Source organism: Beta vulgaris, chromosome 8 (assembly GCF_026745355.1).
Source record: "Beta vulgaris subsp. vulgaris cultivar EL10 chromosome 8, EL10.2, whole genome shotgun sequence".
Taxonomy (NCBI): domain Eukaryota; kingdom Viridiplantae; phylum Streptophyta; class Magnoliopsida; order Caryophyllales; family Amaranthaceae; genus Beta; species Beta vulgaris.
Window position 1 is genome coordinate 41,201,481 of NC_079209.1, and position 17,977 is coordinate 41,219,457.

The 17,977-nt window shown below is 36.9% G+C and overlaps 1 protein-coding gene across 3 annotated transcripts; it reads right to left on the reverse strand.

Annotated features, from left to right (window-relative positions):
• Positions 1-6,018: 6,018 nt before the first annotated feature.
• LOC104901608 (FAD-linked sulfhydryl oxidase ERV1) lies at positions 6,019-16,079 on the reverse strand. Of its 3 annotated transcripts, none has more exons than XM_048634339.2 (6): positions 15,776-16,078; positions 14,143-14,220; positions 13,478-13,525; positions 10,558-10,622; positions 6,544-6,621; positions 6,019-6,340 (listed from the first exon to the last, which is right to left on the reverse strand). In XM_048634339.2, exons 1-6 carry the CDS (start codon positions 15,944-15,946, stop codon positions 6,151-6,153), a joined length of 630 nt encoding a protein of 209 aa, XP_048490296.1. In that variant the 5' UTR covers positions 15,947-16,078; the 3' UTR covers positions 6,019-6,150. The 3 variants fall into 3 exon arrangements, with proteins under 3 accessions (XP_048490296.1, XP_010687499.1, XP_048490297.1); XM_010689197.3 differs by having other exon boundaries at positions 6,019-6,268; positions 15,776-16,073; XM_048634340.2 differs by lacking the exon at positions 13,478-13,525 and having other exon boundaries at positions 15,776-16,079.
• Between the last annotated feature and the right edge of the window lie 1,898 nt (positions 16,080-17,977).

Consider the following 17,977-nt stretch of genomic DNA (forward strand, 5'->3'; position numbering starts at 1 on the left):
GCATTTGGTAGTATTTTGCTAGGAACTTATTTTCCTAGCACACAAGCACCGAAAGAAAAGCACAAAAAAAGTAAACAGACGCAGGATAGTTAATGTATTTAGCAAAGATCAGAGTAATCTCTCTATTACATCCCTCACATTCGAGAGGTGAGGACTCTCCCAAAGGTAATATTTCTCTCCACAATTTTCTAATGAATTTCTTAGGCTGAGCTCAGCTCCTATTTCTGTACACCCATTTCTCTTTCTTACATCACTTTCTCTCACTATATCATTCTCTAACAAATTCAGTTAGAAAAACTCGGAGAATATTTCCTTCTTCCTCCACTCTGGTGCTGCAAGCTGAATAGTGGCTTCCACATTCTTCTTATGCTTCCTTCTCACACACATGTATAGAATAGGAGGGGTGTAATCAGGTGAGGTCTTAGCAATACCCCCATCCAGATTAAGCACCTTGTCCTCAAGGTGGAAGTCAGGAAGCGTGTCTGGAGCAGCTGGGCATCATCCCAAGTTGCTTCATATGGTGGCAGACCTGTCCATTGAATCAGAACCTGGTGAGGAGAGTGGGAGTGTGTTCTGACTCCTAGCAATGCCACGGGTGTAGTGTCTAGTACTAGTTCAGAAGTAACTTGAGGGGGCACAGTGGGAGAAACCTGTGGCTGCCCAACAGCTTGTTTTAATTGTGAGACATGATATACGGGATGGATTTTTGACAACCTGAAAAGGTCCAACCTAGGAGAGAGCTTGTCATTCAGTCTCTTGGCTAGAGACGGCTGCCTATAAGGTTGTAGTTTTAAGTACACCTATTCTCCCACGTCAAAGTGCACTTCTCGCCTCTGTTTGTCTTCCTGCATCTCCATATTGTTTTGAACTGTGAATAAATGGAACTTAAACTCATCTAGAGTAGCATTTATGTCCAAGAGTTATTCTTCCACTGAAGAAACAACAGTAGAACTCCCCTGTTCAAATTTCAGTAACAAAGGGGGGTGACGGCCATAAACCGCCTTGAAAGGAGTAGTCTTGGTAGAAGAGTGCAGGGAGGTTGTTATACCAATATTCGGCACAAGGTAACCAAGTAGCCCAAGTCTTGGGTTTCCCCTTGCATAAACACCTCAAATAAGCCTATAAGGACTTAAGTACTTAACCATTGCGTGCCTTGTAATTTGAAGAGCTCTCGCCAAAAAATACTCATAAGAACCTTATCTCGGTCTGAAACAATCGTTGTAGAAAAGCCATGTAGCTTCACAACTTCTTTAATGATCAATATTGCCATTCACAGAGCATTGAAAGGATGTTTAAGACCGATGAAATGGCCATATGTAGACAATGTGTCCACTACAACCAGAATGGTATCCTGACCAATGGACTTAAGAAGGCCTTCCATGAAATCCATTGATATATTTTCTCAAATGAGGTTGGGTATCGGAAGAGGTTGCAACAATCTAGGTAGGCTTTAGTGAAAGTTTTATTTTGCTAACACACCTGGTAGCTTTGTACAAACGTAGTGATATCCTTTTTCATGCCAAGCCAAAACCATTCTCCAGCAATACGTTGGTATGTTTTGAAAATACCCGAGTGACCACCCGTGGGGGTCGAGTTATACTCCTGTATGATGATGGAACTTGGAAATGAGAGAAGAAGCTCTAGGAATAACAATGTGCCCCTTATATTTGAGCAGCCGGTGCTCCACCGTGAACCCTTTGAGAGGCGAGCTATCCGAAAGAACATCTTGCTTCAATTGTTGGATGTGACGTGGATTATGCCAGTGAGGTCAGACCAACTAGGCATGTGGGGAGAGAGAACAGTGCAGCACGTGGTTGTTTTCTTGATAGGACACCACCCACCCTATTCCTTACTCCAGGTTTGTATTTGATTTCAAAAACAAATCCTATCAACATCCCGACCCATTTTTGATATTCCGGTCCCACCTCTCTTTGATTCAACAAGTGCTTGCGACTTTGTTGATCAGAGTGAACTACAAAATGTCTGTGCAACAAATAGTGCCGCCACTTTTGAAATGATAATACCACCAATTGTCTTACTGTAATACGCAATTGAGTGGCCTTGTTGTAACAAAACAGACCTCAACTCGTACTCGAAATCATTCGCTTTTATCACAAAAGTTAGGAAAAATAGGCATAGCTAGAATGTGTGCCTTAGTCAAAGCTTTCTTCAATTGCTCAAAAGCTATAAATAGCTTTTGAGGTCCAAGAGAAGGCACACTTCTTAAATTGATGAGCGAGAGAGTGAGCAATGTTAGCATAGCCTTGCATAAATCTGCAGTAGTAACTTGTCAACCCCCGAAATCTTGTAAGTTCCCTCAATATTATGGGTATTGGCCACTCTAACATAACTTGGATCTTAGCTTGATCAATAACTACTCATTGTGTGTGTCTCAAATACGCCACTTACGTCTTGCCAAATTCACACTTTTGTTGCTTGACACATAATTGATGTGCAACGAGCAGACTCAAAACCACCTCTAAATGGTGCAAATACTGCTCCATGGTACCACTGTATATTAATATATCATCAAAGAACACAAGCACGAACTTACGTAGGTAGGGTTCAAAAATGTCATTCATAAGGGCTTTGGAGGTTGCCAGGGCAATTGTGAGCACAAAAGGCATCACCAAAAATTCATAATGCCCAACATGTGTTCTAAAAGTTGTTTTATGAACGTTATCTTGCTTCATCCGAATCTGACGATACCCTGATTTTAGATCCAATTCGGAAAAATCGTCAAACCCATGAAGTTCATCTGATAATTTATCAATCACTGGTATGTGATATTTATCACGCACAGTAACATTATTCAAAGCTCGATAATCCACGCAAAATCGCCATGACCAATCTTTTTTTTTAACCAATAAGACATTACTAGAAAACACACTATGGGAAGCTTGAATTATTCCAGCAGCTAACATGTCAGAATTAAGTTTACAATCTCATCTATGATTGTGGATATCGATATGGACGTACACTAACTGGGCCAATTCCATTTTTTAGGTTTATGACATGCTCATGACCTCAACTAGAGGGTAGTCCAGGGGGCATGTGAAATACGTGGTCATAGTTCACAACCTTGGAGGCAATCAAATTCTTCATAGTGTTTCACTTGTGGTGCTTCTTCTTCCAATAACCACCACCCTCTTTTGTAAGAGTCCTCATCATCGCCTTAAGAAAAACGCAAGTACACAAGGATGGATCTCCCTGGAGAGTTACAGTGCTGCCACCCAGCTTAAATTGTAGGCTTTGTGTTTTCCAATTTGTCACCATATTGCCTAGCTGTTCCAACCACTGAATATCGAGTTTCACATCTGAATTTTCCAAAGTTAAAGGGAGAAAATCTTTAATCACTTTCACTCCTTACAACACCAAGGGTATCTCCTTACACATATCTTCTCCTTGCACTTCGGCATCGGTCCGCAAAGAAACCCCAAACGTCTTGTTGGTATGTGAAATTGGAAGATTTAACCTCACCACAGCGCTAAGAGAAATAAAATTATGAGTGGCCTCCGGGTCCACCATAATTGTGACAGGTTTTCCATGAATATAACCTTCCATTTTGAGAGTATTAGGGCTGGAGATTTCCATTACAGAATTAAGGCAAATCTTAGGTTATGTTAGGTCGAGAATTTGGGGGTTTGTGGGTTGTTCAAGTTGGGTTAAATAATCATCTAAGGATCCATATTCGAATTCCTCATCTTCATGGCCCAATAAAATGCTCAATTCCTTCATCTTACATCGGTGTCTCATGGATTATTTATCATCACAACGGAAGCATATTCTCTTCTCCTTATTTTGAAGCTTCTTTTCACTCAAGTGTTTGATCTTCCCAAATGGTTTGGCTACTGGCAAGTGGGTGGAGTATTTTTTTCTGGGTTGAGGTGGTAGGTTAGTAGTGTGGGGGAGGATGCTGAAAACCTAGAGAAACTAGAATAAGGTGGTTGATAAGAATGAAAGGATTTTTGTGAGTGCATGGATGGGGTGTAGGTGGACGGCTTATAGGAAGATGGGGCTCATATGAATTGTTTTTGTTTTTCCATTTTTTACGGGGTCCATGGTTTGATTTCTCCTAATTTGGACTGATAGATCCATCGCATGGTCTAGTGTCTTAGGCCCAATTACTCTAAATTCATTTTTTATTTCAGCCTTGAGTTTACTAATGAATTGGGCATGGGCTATTGCTTCAGGATTTCCTCAAAGGGAGCCAATAGCCAATGAACTGTCTCCTGTAATCAGCCACGCTACCCACCTGCTCATGGCTCAACCATTGCTCCTACAACAACCCTAGTGCTGTGTTGTGAAATTGGCGGAGCAACAACGCCTTCATCTCTGACCACCGCAAGATCAGCCGGCTGCCGTTTTACCAGCAGTACCACAACAAAGCATCTCCATCCAACTACACCGCCGCCTCTACTTGTTCCTCCACACCGGATGATCCAACAATCGGGGTTGATGCCGCAGAAGATCGGCAGATCAAGCTTTTTGGCTCGTCAATTTCCTCCTACTTGACCGTCGTATCCTTCTCCGTCGAATCCTTCAAATTCCTCCTCATCTCCAAATCTTCTCACTCATGGATTCGGGTTCCCCTGTGTGGGTTACCAAACCCAGAACCATTCTAGTCGAGTTTGGTCTCACCCTCGCATCTTTTTCTCTCAATTGTTTAGTCGCACTGTCCAAGCTAGTTGCGATTTGGGCCGCTAAGGCTTATTGTGACACTCCTACAACCTTCTCCACTATTGTTGCAACTTCGGTAGTCAGAGAAGCTTGCAACTCAGCGATGCTTTGTTCCAACTGCTCAATCCACTGGGTACTTGACGCCAACATCTTAGCCACCAGAATGTACCGCTCTGATACCAACTTGTTAAGAACTGATTTTCCTAGCACACAAGTACAGAAAGAAAAGCACAATAAAAGTAAGCAAAACCAGAATAGTTGATGTATTCAGCAAAGATCAGAGTAATCTCTGTGTTACATCCCTCAGAGGTCAGGACTCTCCCAAAAGCAATATTTCTCTCCGCAATTTTCTAAATGAATTCCTTAGGCTGAGCCCAGCTCCTATTTATGTACAACCCATTTCTCTTTCTTACATCACTTTCTCTCACTATATCATTCTCTAACAAATTTAGTTAAAAAATACTCAAAGAATATTTCCTTCTTCCTCCACTCTAGTGCCACTTGTAGTATGCTGAATAGTGGCTTCCACATTCTTCTTATGCTTCCTTCTAACATACGTGTATAGTATAGGAGGGATTTAATCATGTGAGGTCTTAACATATTGTAGTCAAAACAATTGGATGTCTCATGAGTCATGACAACTCAAAGTAACTTTTTTTTTAGGACTGAAAATTAGAATTTATTCATTCGTGGAAAAAATACCATTTCTTAAATGGCTTTCAATGTCTTATAGAAACTCTTCTATCCAAATTCTTAAACCCTTAAAAAACTTGCTAAATTGAGCTAGTTTATGTGCTACTACATTACTAATACTCCTTACATGAGAAAAATAAATAAAATTATAAGCCTATCTATAAGCAAAATATTTTGGATGATACTGCCAAAAGTAGTAAGCTCAAATATTCTCTCGGAGTTTCTTGCATCTCCTATTCACTACAAACAACACCGTCCCACTAATACCAGCAATTGTCCTGCATCATGACCCATTTATGGCTTTCAGCAAGTTAGGTTATACAGAAACTTCAAAGGTGACATAAATTGTAACATACATTGGGACGTGTTTTGCATTTCTAAACACTTGTTTTAGTAACATGAAAAACCCATACATGATAGGAAAAAAAAGGAAAGAATAACCATACAAAGATGTTCCATGAAGATTATACAGTTTGGTACCCTGATCTCATCAGCAAAAGACGATAGTGGACAATTAAGAGCTAGCCTAACATTATATAACTTACAAAAGTCAACGAGATGACTGCTAACCAGTGAGAGAGCTGACAGAGGCTAATAGATAACTGGAAGGAACGGGCTTCAGTTGCTAAGGAAGGTTGAAAGGTGTAAATGTAATTATAACTAATAAACTTCCATTATTGCCAACAATTATAAAATAAGCACCGGATAAATATAACCATATTCAATTGAAAGTGATCTTAATATCGACAAACAAGAGAAAATATAGGAAGTAAAGTCTTATAAGATGTCGTCCCCGAAAGTGTTTGTTCCCTGTAAATCGCACATCCGCTTCTCACAATCCAGCTTACCCCATCTAGCATCAACGCGCTCGCAAGGGAATATGGTCTTGCCTAGGCTGTTGAACAAAAGAAGAAAATAAGGACAGAACATGGACTTAAGAGAACACTTCTCCAAAGCAATATTCCATCTATACAAAAAACATTGCCGTCTTTGTTATTCACTTATTGTTACTTTGTTAGACCATAAACAAGTTAAAAAAAAAAAAAAACTAAATTGAGTTATTCAAAAATCCGTCCATCTAACTAGTGCTCAGTCCACAATCATCAATTTGCCCATCAATTTACAACCCATCGCAATTCATTAGGCCGAAGTATTAAGTGTGGTTCTTACCTTCTGTTAACAACATTGTGAACATGACATAGCCATTGAGAGAACTCAACTTGAGATCCAGCTTGTACAGGATTTGCTCTGTTTTGGACCCAAGGAAACAGAAAATGAGAGAGGGAGGTTATAAATTATTATAAAGCAAACAAGAAGGTTCAAAATTTCTGCCAGATCTTTATCAATTATTGTTCACCAATGACAATAGATTCATAATCAAGAATTTAAAGCCATATAATGTTCTGAATCTGAAACCACATAGTACTCGAGCAAGCAAGCAACTTCACAAGTAAAACACGAACAAATGGGTGAATATAGAGACAACTATAGCTGCAAATTAATGCTGAATCAAAGAGGATCATGCCATGAAAGCAGGTTATTACTAAAAAGGTAGGTCTCCAAACTTCCATATCGAATATTGACAAATCAGGAGACTGAGAGCTAATATCAATATGCTTGCTCTTGATTTACAACCCAGACCCCTTCTACCCACCCTGCTAGCAAACAGGCAGAGACTGAGAGCTAATCCTAAGAACAGAATGCTATCTTGTAATGTTTGTATGCAAAATCTTGTGATGAGTCAGACGCCGCTAATTTTGCTTTACATTTGGCCTCGTGATGAGTCAGCAATGTTACTTGAACTCGAGAATAAGGATTGGTTACATGTAGGGATCTTCAGTCTTCTTAATTCTATATAATACAAGGATTCAATTGGAAGAATAAATGTGTGTTTTAAGTTTAAAATATGACTCATAAAAACCCAATACCTCGTCAGAAAAAATTTAAAAGCAAAAAAGTGATCCCATCTAGAAGAAAGATCTATGGGAAAAGGTCAAAGTATTAGGCAGTACTGAATTTCGCAATGTGCAAAATAGAAATTCCTTTTGAGGAAAGTAAACTAGGTTGGGTCCTTGTCACAGATTCGACCTAAGTCATCCTTATGGATGATAATAGCAAGATGAATGTAAGAAACCATATAAGAAGGGAGGGCTGAACCCAATGAGCAACTGCACAGCCTCATTAGAAAAGGAGATTTTGCTTTGGCTTTGGCTTGCTTGTTTCCATTCCATCACTATTCGATTCCTTGCTCCAGATGCACATTGAGTGAAACAATATCAGATTCCCAAAACATATACTTCCTCCGTTTTTTATTAGATGTTACACTTTTCAAATCACGGACTCCTAGGTAATTTTTGGAGAGGAGAGAGATAGAGAGAATGAAAAACAAAAGGGTCCCATGTGAACATGTGATAGGAGAGAGATAGAGAGAAGTTATTACCCAAAATAAAAGTGTAACATTTAATTTAAAACTTTCTAAAATAGAAAGTGTAACATCTAAAAAAACGGAGAAAGTATTCTTTTTGAAAATACCATCTTGCATCATCAATATTAAAATCTCACTATTATTATCAAAAATAGGCGATAAATGGGAAAAGGGGAGGCTAAGGGATCCGAGATCTCATGTCCAGCCAACGAAGATTGCTGCCAAGCTGCTAGAGCAAGCCTGTGACAATATATACACTGATGTATCCATGCTTCACCCTTGACTAAAATCCCTAATAGCTTGACTATTTGCTTATGGATATGGCTTTCAATTGCCAAATAGGTTGCCGCAAGCAAACCAACAGCTGGTAATAGTGTTATTTTCTGATTTGAGGCCCCTTTTGTGGAGGCTAATAGGCCCGGTCACACACATAGAGAAGCATGTGAGGCTGTATCCCCCTCAATGGTCCAAAAGGGATTCTGGTCTGTATCCTGTATCAGACTGTCTTGGCGATTTGTAAGCCCTACATAAAACCCGTTCGAGCATCATAGTAGAGCACAATACGTTTAAGATGACTAAAATAATACTTCCTCTGTTACGTAATACTTGACACACTTATCCGGGCGCGCTTGCCAACGCATAACTTTAAATATTAATATTTCTTAATGTCCTACATGTAAAAATTACAAAAAAGTTGATATTATGAAAATACACGGTACATATCAAGACAAATCTAACAAAATCTCACATGACTATTTTTCCTTACGTAAAAAATCACAAAACACGATCAAAGGAGAGAGTGTGAAACTGTGAATAGTGTAAAAGTCAACACACGTCATCTATTTCGAAACAGAGGAAGTATTACGTTGCTTTCTAGTTTCTCCAACACTCATCGCCGTCATACAATAAGTTTTCATGAAAACTGAAATCACATTAGCTCTCTGCCTTCAACTAAACATGCTTTGCAGCGAAAGTCTTTTGGTTGAATCATTGGCACATCTCACTCAAAAAGAGGACTAGGAGGAATAGAGAAAAAGAATCTTGCACAAAAAGTTAGGTCAGAAATCTTGGCAAGCTAGTTTCGACTTTTGGGTTTCTTACCATGATATATTGATATACATTCTCAATATCCATATACATTATTATTTTTCTGCTAGTATACTTCTTTGGAGTAACTCCTGATTGTATATGACATTTATAGCCAAAAGAGTTGATATTAAACATCCCCCGGACCCCTACTTCAATACAGAGTTCTTTCACCCACCTCTCATCAAAAAAATTCTTTCGATGTATGCCTAAAAGAGTTGTGCAATCTTTGTAATGGACTACTTTAAATGTCTCAGAAGTGTCACTAGACCGTCCTCAACCTCTATTGTGATGTACACTAAATCACTAAAATTTAGAAACAGCTTCTTCCCCTTGCAATTGCATATGAAGTATTGCATACTTCCGATCTGTCTACACCTGACATTAGACAGTTTAAACAAAATAACCATAAACTTCTAAACATGATCCTAGATCTCAGTCAATAAGCCACATATCAGCTAATACGTAACAGTTTGTCAACTAAAAGAATCAATACTTCCCAGTGTCACAAAGGACTGATACTTATCGACTGATAAAAGCTCACAACAGGATTATTACGGCTTATACAACCAACATCAAATCCTTGTTGCATAACATTCAACATCGAACCTTCAATGCAGCACAGCAATCAAATATGTTTCTGCAATGCGCAACCATTTCCACAATTGCAAGCATTACCGCAAACTAAACCCCTGCTTCCTAAATCAAAGTGTGGAGGTGATACCATGCACAACCAAAACATATTCCTAAACCAAGGTTACCGCAAACTAAACCCCTGCTGTACCAAGGCGTTATGCATACTTTGGTTGTTTCACCTCTTTAGTGGTTGAAAGAATGCCATAGTTAGAAAGCAAGGACCCCTACTTTCTTTCTTTTCCTTTTCATACTTACCCTCGTAATGCTTCTACTTCCACTCAATTTTAATGCAAAAACATATACTCCAGGAACAAAAGACAATGTTGAACTCACAGATATCAATTGTGTGCCATACATAACTTTTGAAATTTTATTAGCAGCTTTAGATAAGCTCAAAGTTCTATATTTGATTCATATGCTTCTAAGTTCTAGCCTTTGGGGATTAAGACTCTACCATCGTAGTTATAAACTCCTTTACGACATTATCGAGTTCCTCTTTTATCTCCTCACCTTCAATCCTTCTACTTATTATTTTTCCTGAACTCAAATTATACAATTAATTCAGACCATGCTTCAGTACCATGTGATTGTGAAGGATAGAGCCCTCATTAGTTACTACTCACTACCCAACACCTAAGGCTGATAGTACCAACCCCATGAATTTCCATACAAACCACACTAACCCTAAATATGCAAAGCTTTAACATGAGTCTAATAGTCCCAAATAATATAAGGCTGGTTCATTCCTTATTGTCTCTTGCAAACATATGTAACAAATCAGCTTAACGAACAAAAATACAAACATCATACATAATAGAATAATTTACAGCCCTCTGGGTAAGGAGCAGTTATTCATACTAAGATATTATTCTTTCTTTTTAGACCTCCAAAACAGCAAGACCAATTTAGAAAAAGAAATAGTTTGTCAACATCAGAGGTACTCTTTTCTACTCTTCCGAAAAAAATTCACCTGCAACCAGTTTGACTTTTCACTTTTTTTTTGGGGGGGGGGGGGGGTAACGGAAATAAATGTGTACCTCAGAACTTCTTTGAAGTGATCCGCACATTCCTTGCATGGATACATCCGTGATAAGATCGCCATCTGCATGCAGCATAGATTTGATGATCTAAGAGACTTAAACCTACGTAACATTGAAATATCAAGGAAGTTCACAATGGAAAGGAAGAATATTGCTTATTATAAATAGGATGTTACTATATACCGCCCGTAATTTACTCACTACATTCCTAAACTACCCCTACAAATATCTCCCACTCTCACTCACTATTCTCTCACCTCACTCCAACCTCCCCACCCACCACCATTACAACCACAACCATCACCACCACCATCACAACCACCGCACCACCACCACCACCACTAACAGAACCGTTGGACCACCACCACCATTGCAACCAGATCAGTCAACCACGAACACCACCACCATCGGCAGGACGCTAGCGAGGAGCATGCATCCAAGGAAGAAGGTGAACGAAGTTGGAGAAGCATCAACCGAGGTAATGATTCTTTCCCATTCTTTTTTATATAAATTCGTCGGACCCACCAACACCGCCGGCCATTTCATTTCCTTGGCTGCCGAGGAAACGAAAATTTTCTTTTCCTTTCCTCCGTGGAGGAAACGAAACGTTTTTCCTTTTCTCCACCGAGGAAATGAAAAAAAATTCCGTCTCCTCCATGGAGGAAACGAATCCGAAAAAGGGTTTCGTTACCATGGCCGGCAGTTAGAATTTCGAATTTTGTTAAGATGTTATTATGCGTATTTTTGTTATTTCCGAATTTTGTTACATGTTTTTTTTCAATTTCGAATGTTTAGTTATATTAACATGTTAATTAGTATGTTAGAATTTTTATATAATAATTTGTAACATAATAATCAGATGTAGTATGTTAATAATTTTATAATATATTAATTAAATGTATTATAATTTTATTAATTAAATGTAGTATGTTAATAATTTTATAATTATATTAATTAAATGTAGTATGTTAATAATGGATAATTATATTAACTAGATGAAGTATGTTACTAATTTTGTGAAATTAGCATGTTATGCGACAATTCAGTTATATTAATGTTAATAATTAAAGTAACGACGAAGGTGCTACAATCACTATTAAATTGTGTAAATTGATTGAATAGTAACTAATTTAAAAATTGAAAATTATGCTCTCGAGGGCTTTAGGCGGCGAGAGTGTGGGTCTTGATGGATCTGGGCCACGACACACTCGATCTCGTGGTGTCAATGCATCGAGTAGGCGAGCGAGGGCAGAAGAGCGGGTTAGGCCGGAACCTATTTCAGAGGATGCCCCTCATAGTCCGAGTTGGGATACCCAAGATGAGGAGTTGGAAAACGCTTTGAGTGGTGGTGGAGAGGAAGCCACTTCGCTTGTGACAATGAGGAAGGGTAGAGAAGGGAGGTTTGTTTCGGACTCGTCATATTCCAAATGTAGTCAGACTTCGAGTAGGGCCAGAGCTGCTAGTGATACTTCCTGGTTAGTTAGGGAGTCTATGTGTGGCGGACCTATAGATGGCATCATGATTCCTAGTTATCCCATTGATTTCCAATTGATTTCAGCGTTTATAGAACGTTGGCAGCCCGACACGAACATGTTAAACTTGCCTTTCGAACGTTGGCGGCCGCATAACTAGGAACCATGATGCCATCTATAGGCCCGCCATGCATAGACTCCCTAACTAACCAGGAAGTATCACTAGCAACTCTGCCTGCTCGAAGTCCGACTACGTCCGGAACCTGACGATTCCGAACCAAACCTCCCTCCTCAACCCTTCCTCACTGTCACAAGGGAAGTGGCTTCCTCTGCACCACCACTAAAAGTGTTTTCCAACTCCTCCTCATCCGGGGTATCCCAACCCGAACTATGAGGCGCATCCTCTGGAATAGGTTCCGGCCTATCTCGCTCTTCTGCCAACGCCCTCCTACTCGAGACATTGACACCACGAGATCGAGTGTGTCGTAGCCCAGATCCCTCAAGACCCACACTTTCGTCACCTAAAGCCCTCGATTGAGCATGATTTTCAATTTTTAAAATTAGTCACTATTTAATCAATTTACACTCTTTAATAGTGATCGTAGCACCTTCGTCGTTAACTTAATTATTAACATTAATATAACAAAATTGTCGCATAACATGTTAATTTCACGAAATTGGTAACATACTTCATCTAATTAATATAATTATCCATTATTAACATATTACATTTAATTAATATAATTATAAAATTATTAACATACTACATATAATTAATATAATTATAAAATTATTAACATACTACATCTAATTACTATGTTACAAATTATTATATAGTAATTCTAACATACTAATTAACATGTTAATATTACTAAACATTCGAAATTAAAAAATAAAACATGTAACAAAATTCTAAAATAACAAAATACGCGTAACAACATCTTAACAAAATTCGAAATTCAAACTGTTGGCCATGGTAACAAAACCCTTTTTCGGATTCGTTTCCTCCATGAAGGAGACGAAATTTTTTTCGTTTCCTCGGTGGAGAAAACGAAAAAAAGTTTAATTAAGATAAATATTGCAGTGTTGTGAGTAATGCATCATAATTTAGACCTGATAGTTGTAGCCTTGTAGGTGGGTGTGATGAGGTCCATTGAGAAAAATTCCAATCCCTTCACTTAATTCTGCCCATAACAAATGAAGAAAACAAATTTACCAACCCCAACTGTTAACATAAAACTCAAATCTGTAAAGAATAATGAAATGCTTGGTATGAAGGTAATGTATTAAGAGGGTAATGGAAGAGGGAAAAAAAAAATGAAGGTGGTGGTAGAGGCAAATACTTTAGCCTCCTTCAGCATTGACTGGTTTCTTCATTGTAATGACTACTGTAGAGCAGGTACTGAAAAAAAAAAAAAACATGTGGGAGACAGAATGCAACTTACCAGTTCTTTCACATCCTTTTTCTGCTGCCTGGTCGGGCGTTCTGGATACTGGACAGCAATTTGATATTTATGTCACTCCGTACGGTGTTTAGAAAATATGATAATTAAAACAGGCATATTATTAGCTGCTGACTTATGTATTTTATTGATATTATTAGCATTGACTACAAATTCTACTCACTTATAACTCAAATGAAAGGAAAGAGAAAACAATAATAAAATGAAGAAGAAAAGTCATTTACATTCACAGCACCAACACGACATCTAGAAATTTAATCCCATGTGTACAATATGAGATTCTTAAACACAACTACTTAAAACCTCCATTTATTAATAACTAGATGAACATCACTAAAGGTAAGAGAACAGAGCATAATAAATAAAGGATTAAACTTAACAACTCTTGAAGCTGTTTTGACATAACTGCATCTACTTCAAAAACTTTTCCAGGTATTTCACTAACTTCATTCATAGTCTTAATTTGATAGACATATAAATTAACAAAAATTTGTAGAGGGATATGCTAGACTCCTTTTACAATTGAGACAATAAGCAAATCGAAAGCATGGCAACCTAAAGATACAGCATGTCCTTAAGACATTAAGAATCACAGCAAACCGAACTTAGAAACATTGAGATGCTCGTCATGATAACTACAAGCGTACCTGAGCTGCAAGAGTGTGAAGAAATGTCCAGGTGGACCTTCCAAGCTCCTCCTTAGTCACTGGCTGTGAGGTTGTTCCCTAGATAAAAGTTCAAACCAAACCTAAGAGCAAAGCAATAGACTTTAGCATAAAATATGCTTACATTGCATAAGATGATAACTAATGCGCTTTATCGGTTCTTATGCTAAAATATGCACAAAACTAATCTAAGACAAACTAACCAGAAAGCAAGCGGCTAAAAGAAGCCCAAACAATCAAATGTGAAACAAATTAGATAAATATAAACCTAACACCAGTTTCTGAGGTCACAACTCGCACATCAACAAAAACTCAAAATCTACAGTTTTAAAGCTGAATTTGGTTGCAAGGATTGTAACTGAGCTAAACTTTATATTGCATTGGAATTAAGTTTCAAACTTCATATACTTTGTTTGGTTTGCTGCAAGAAATGTTGAAGTGAAAAATGAATAAGAAAAAGGGGGAAGAGGAGGACAGGAGGAAGGTGAGAAATCGGGAGAAACATGAGCTATTCCTTCCTTTAAAAAGAAATTTTCAGTCCTCCAGGAACCTATTATAAATTAATTAACTATTATAATCCCTTGGCAAAATATTATAATCCCTTGGCAAAACCTAGAAGATGAAAATTGAAAAAGTAGTTTTCTTGAAAAGGACTTCCCTTCCAACGAAACATAGCCTGAAGAAATATACATATTTTTCAAATTGAGCTAGGGATTGGACAGTTCATCTCTATTCAAGAACCACACACAATAAACACTTAAGCAAGAGGATAGGCAAAGCAGAATGTTCTGGAGTCACCAAAGTATACTCTCATAAAACTCAAACCAAATTCTTTTATTAATATTAAACTTCAGCGATGGCATTTTATTCGACACTGAAAATGAGGCGGGTTCATCCTTCACATCCTATTGTCAAATAAGGAAATCAATAAGCTCATGGATTAGCTTCCAAAATGACACAAAGGATCCAAACTTCAAAGCCTACCTCATGTAACACATTGTGATTGAGATTATCTTCATCTCTTACTTACCCAAGAGCTAAGCAAGGTCACTATTTATCTAAAACCACCTAAAAAGTTGCATCTCAGAAACCAGTTCTAGATACGGTCCTAAATTACGAAACCACAATCAATCTCCAAATACAAAAGGACTTGATTTTATTGCTGTTCTAATTTCGATCATCAAAACCCATATCATATTCATATGCACCCTTACCCACTAAGGATAAATAATTATGATTCCAAAGACCCTCAAAACTGTAAATTCTACTTAAATATCATACGAATTCTCAGAGTTTAGTTATTACCAACTTATATTTTTCCAAAGGAGACAGAACACAGCAATAGTATATTAAAAAAATAATAAAAACCAACCATTTAATTGTTGATTTTTCATAAGCGATATAATAAAACAAACAAAATTCAAAAATCCAAGTTATGACATCATTTAGCAAGTTGGTAATTGTCATTTGTCCATTCAACATCATATGTTTTACATACAAAGATGGTTGATAAAAACATACTTCAAAAAATTATAAATTGAAATACTCGAAATAAAGAATTCCCATATAAATATATGAAAGTGAAACTGAGATTGTATAAAAGAATGAGAGATACCTTGGTGGAGACATCAGTAGGTTTGGAGTAAGAGGAGAGAAAAAGAAGAGGTTTTTCATTTGGATGTGGAGCGTGAATAGTTAAGCCAGTGAGAGAAGAGAGTTGGGATTGAATACAATTTGAAATTCTTTGAAAGGTTTGAAATATTGGTTGAAATGGATTCTCAGACATGGCAATTGGGATGAACACTTTTGGAGAAAGAAGCAGAAAAGATTGTTCCAGACTTCCAGTCCTAAGCTCGAAGCGGGAGAAATGGCGAAGCGTGGAAACTGTATTATTAGAATCGATAAAACGGTAAACAAGGTGTACAAATATTGGGTATAACACGGCGAATCGGATCAGACCCGAACAGGTCAAAATTCTGTTAGTCAGTGTCTTGGATCGTGATTGGTCAAGTTTTGTTCATCTGGATCGGTCACCATTGAATGATGGGATTGCCGAGTGTCGGACAGGTTTAAGCGTTTCATTTACATGTCGATCCATTCCCAGATAAGATCTCCCGTGTACATTTTTAAGCCGAGTTTGCTCATATCGGGTTTCAGGTACGCTTGGGTAAAGTTAAGTGTGCTCGGCTTGAATCACTTATGACCTTAGTTCGATCATTGTGAAGCATCGGGTCCATTCATGATTGAACGTTAATTCAATTTCGGGTCGGGTCATTTTGCTTTATTGTAGATTTTGTAAACGAATTATATTAATAAAAGTATTAAGCTCGACATATATATACATGTGTGTGTGTTATAAGTATATGGATGATAACGAAAAACTAATAAAAACACTAGATTGTTTACTGTGATGTTTAATTAGTGTTCTCTGTTAGTGAACTTGTATTGTATAAAGGAGTAGAACGACTCTTTATATGTTTAATATTATGACCAATGATAATAATAACGAGTAGACGATCAATTCTAAGGTTTATATAAATGATTTTTTTTATTGTAAGCATTCTGATTGATTGTAAGTTTGTAAATAGCTATGATGATAATGAGAATAGAAATAATAATAAAAAAACACAAACCGATGATAATAATAATCAAATAATAACATTAGTAGTAACAATGCTAACAATAGCAATAGTAATACAATTAAGAACACGAATACTAGCAATAACAATAACAATATATACAAATACTAATACTCTATTGATTATAAATTAGTATAACGACTCTTGATATGTTATAACATTATAACAAATGATAATCATACATTCATATGTTTACCACGACGGTTCATATGATGCCTAAGTGATTATAATGAGGGTTCATATGATGCATAATATAATAAACATAATAACATAGCCACAAATCATTCTCTCCTATAAAAGCTAACCATATTTTATTGAAAAGTAAAATCAATAAGTTAACTATTAACAAGTAACAATCATAACTCCATAAGTAAATAAATTAACTAGTACTTACTAGTTACTAGATACTAACTTGTTAACAAACATATGGTAACTTAACATTTAGTCTATCGGATGGTGTTGTTGTCTGTATAGCTGTCGATCGGATTTTTCAACTCATTTAAGTTAATCACCATTACGTGTAATGCATTTCGAAACTAAAAAGTTGCTTAAATGATTTGAAGTTAATCGTCTTTAAGTTAAAGTCATTATGAAACTCAAACAATTAATTGAATGGAAAGACTATTTTTATTGAATGAGATTAATGTATCAACGTAAGTCGATAAGCTTGTTCAAGAAAACAATACTCCATTTAAGTTAATCTTCATTAAGCTATATATTCATTTCAAAACACAAAATATATACTTGAATCGAAACAAGTTGTTATGAAATAGTAGCAATAATATTGATCATAATAACAATAAAGATTATAATAGTAACGATATTAATTATCAATTATCATTGCTCATTATTATTGAATATAAAAATCAAAATCTCCATCAAATTTTGTAACGAATATAAAAGTAAAATTGATAGATTTTAGTATAATCTCTCTATCTCATCTATAAATCAAATTGATAGGAATACGAAATCCAACAAAAAGATCAGATCAAATCTATGGCTAAAACCTCACTAACACACCCACACACAGATCACCATGCTCAGCCACTAGATACAAACTCAAATCAACGATATACTTCAATCCCCTTTTCCCATATATAAATCTTACTTCCTTTTCTCACCTTACTCCCTTTTCTAAACCCTAAATCAAAGGCTTTGGTTTTTAAAAATTTAATTTT

Bases quoted from the DNA above. Each gene is read 5' to 3' on its own strand.
- LOC104901608 (XM_048634339.2), bottom strand. From the start codon at position 15,946: ATGTCTGAGAATCCATTTCAACCAATATTTCAAACCTTTCAAAGAATT. The intron at 13,526-14,142 runs GTACGCTTGTAG...ATTGCTGTCCAG, and splicing joins TTCACACTCTTGCAGCTCAG to TATCCAGAACGCCCGACCAG. The intron at 6,341-6,543 runs GTAAGAACCACA...TTTTTTGTATAG, and splicing joins CACAATGTTGTTAACAGAAG to ATGGAATATTGCTTTGGAGA.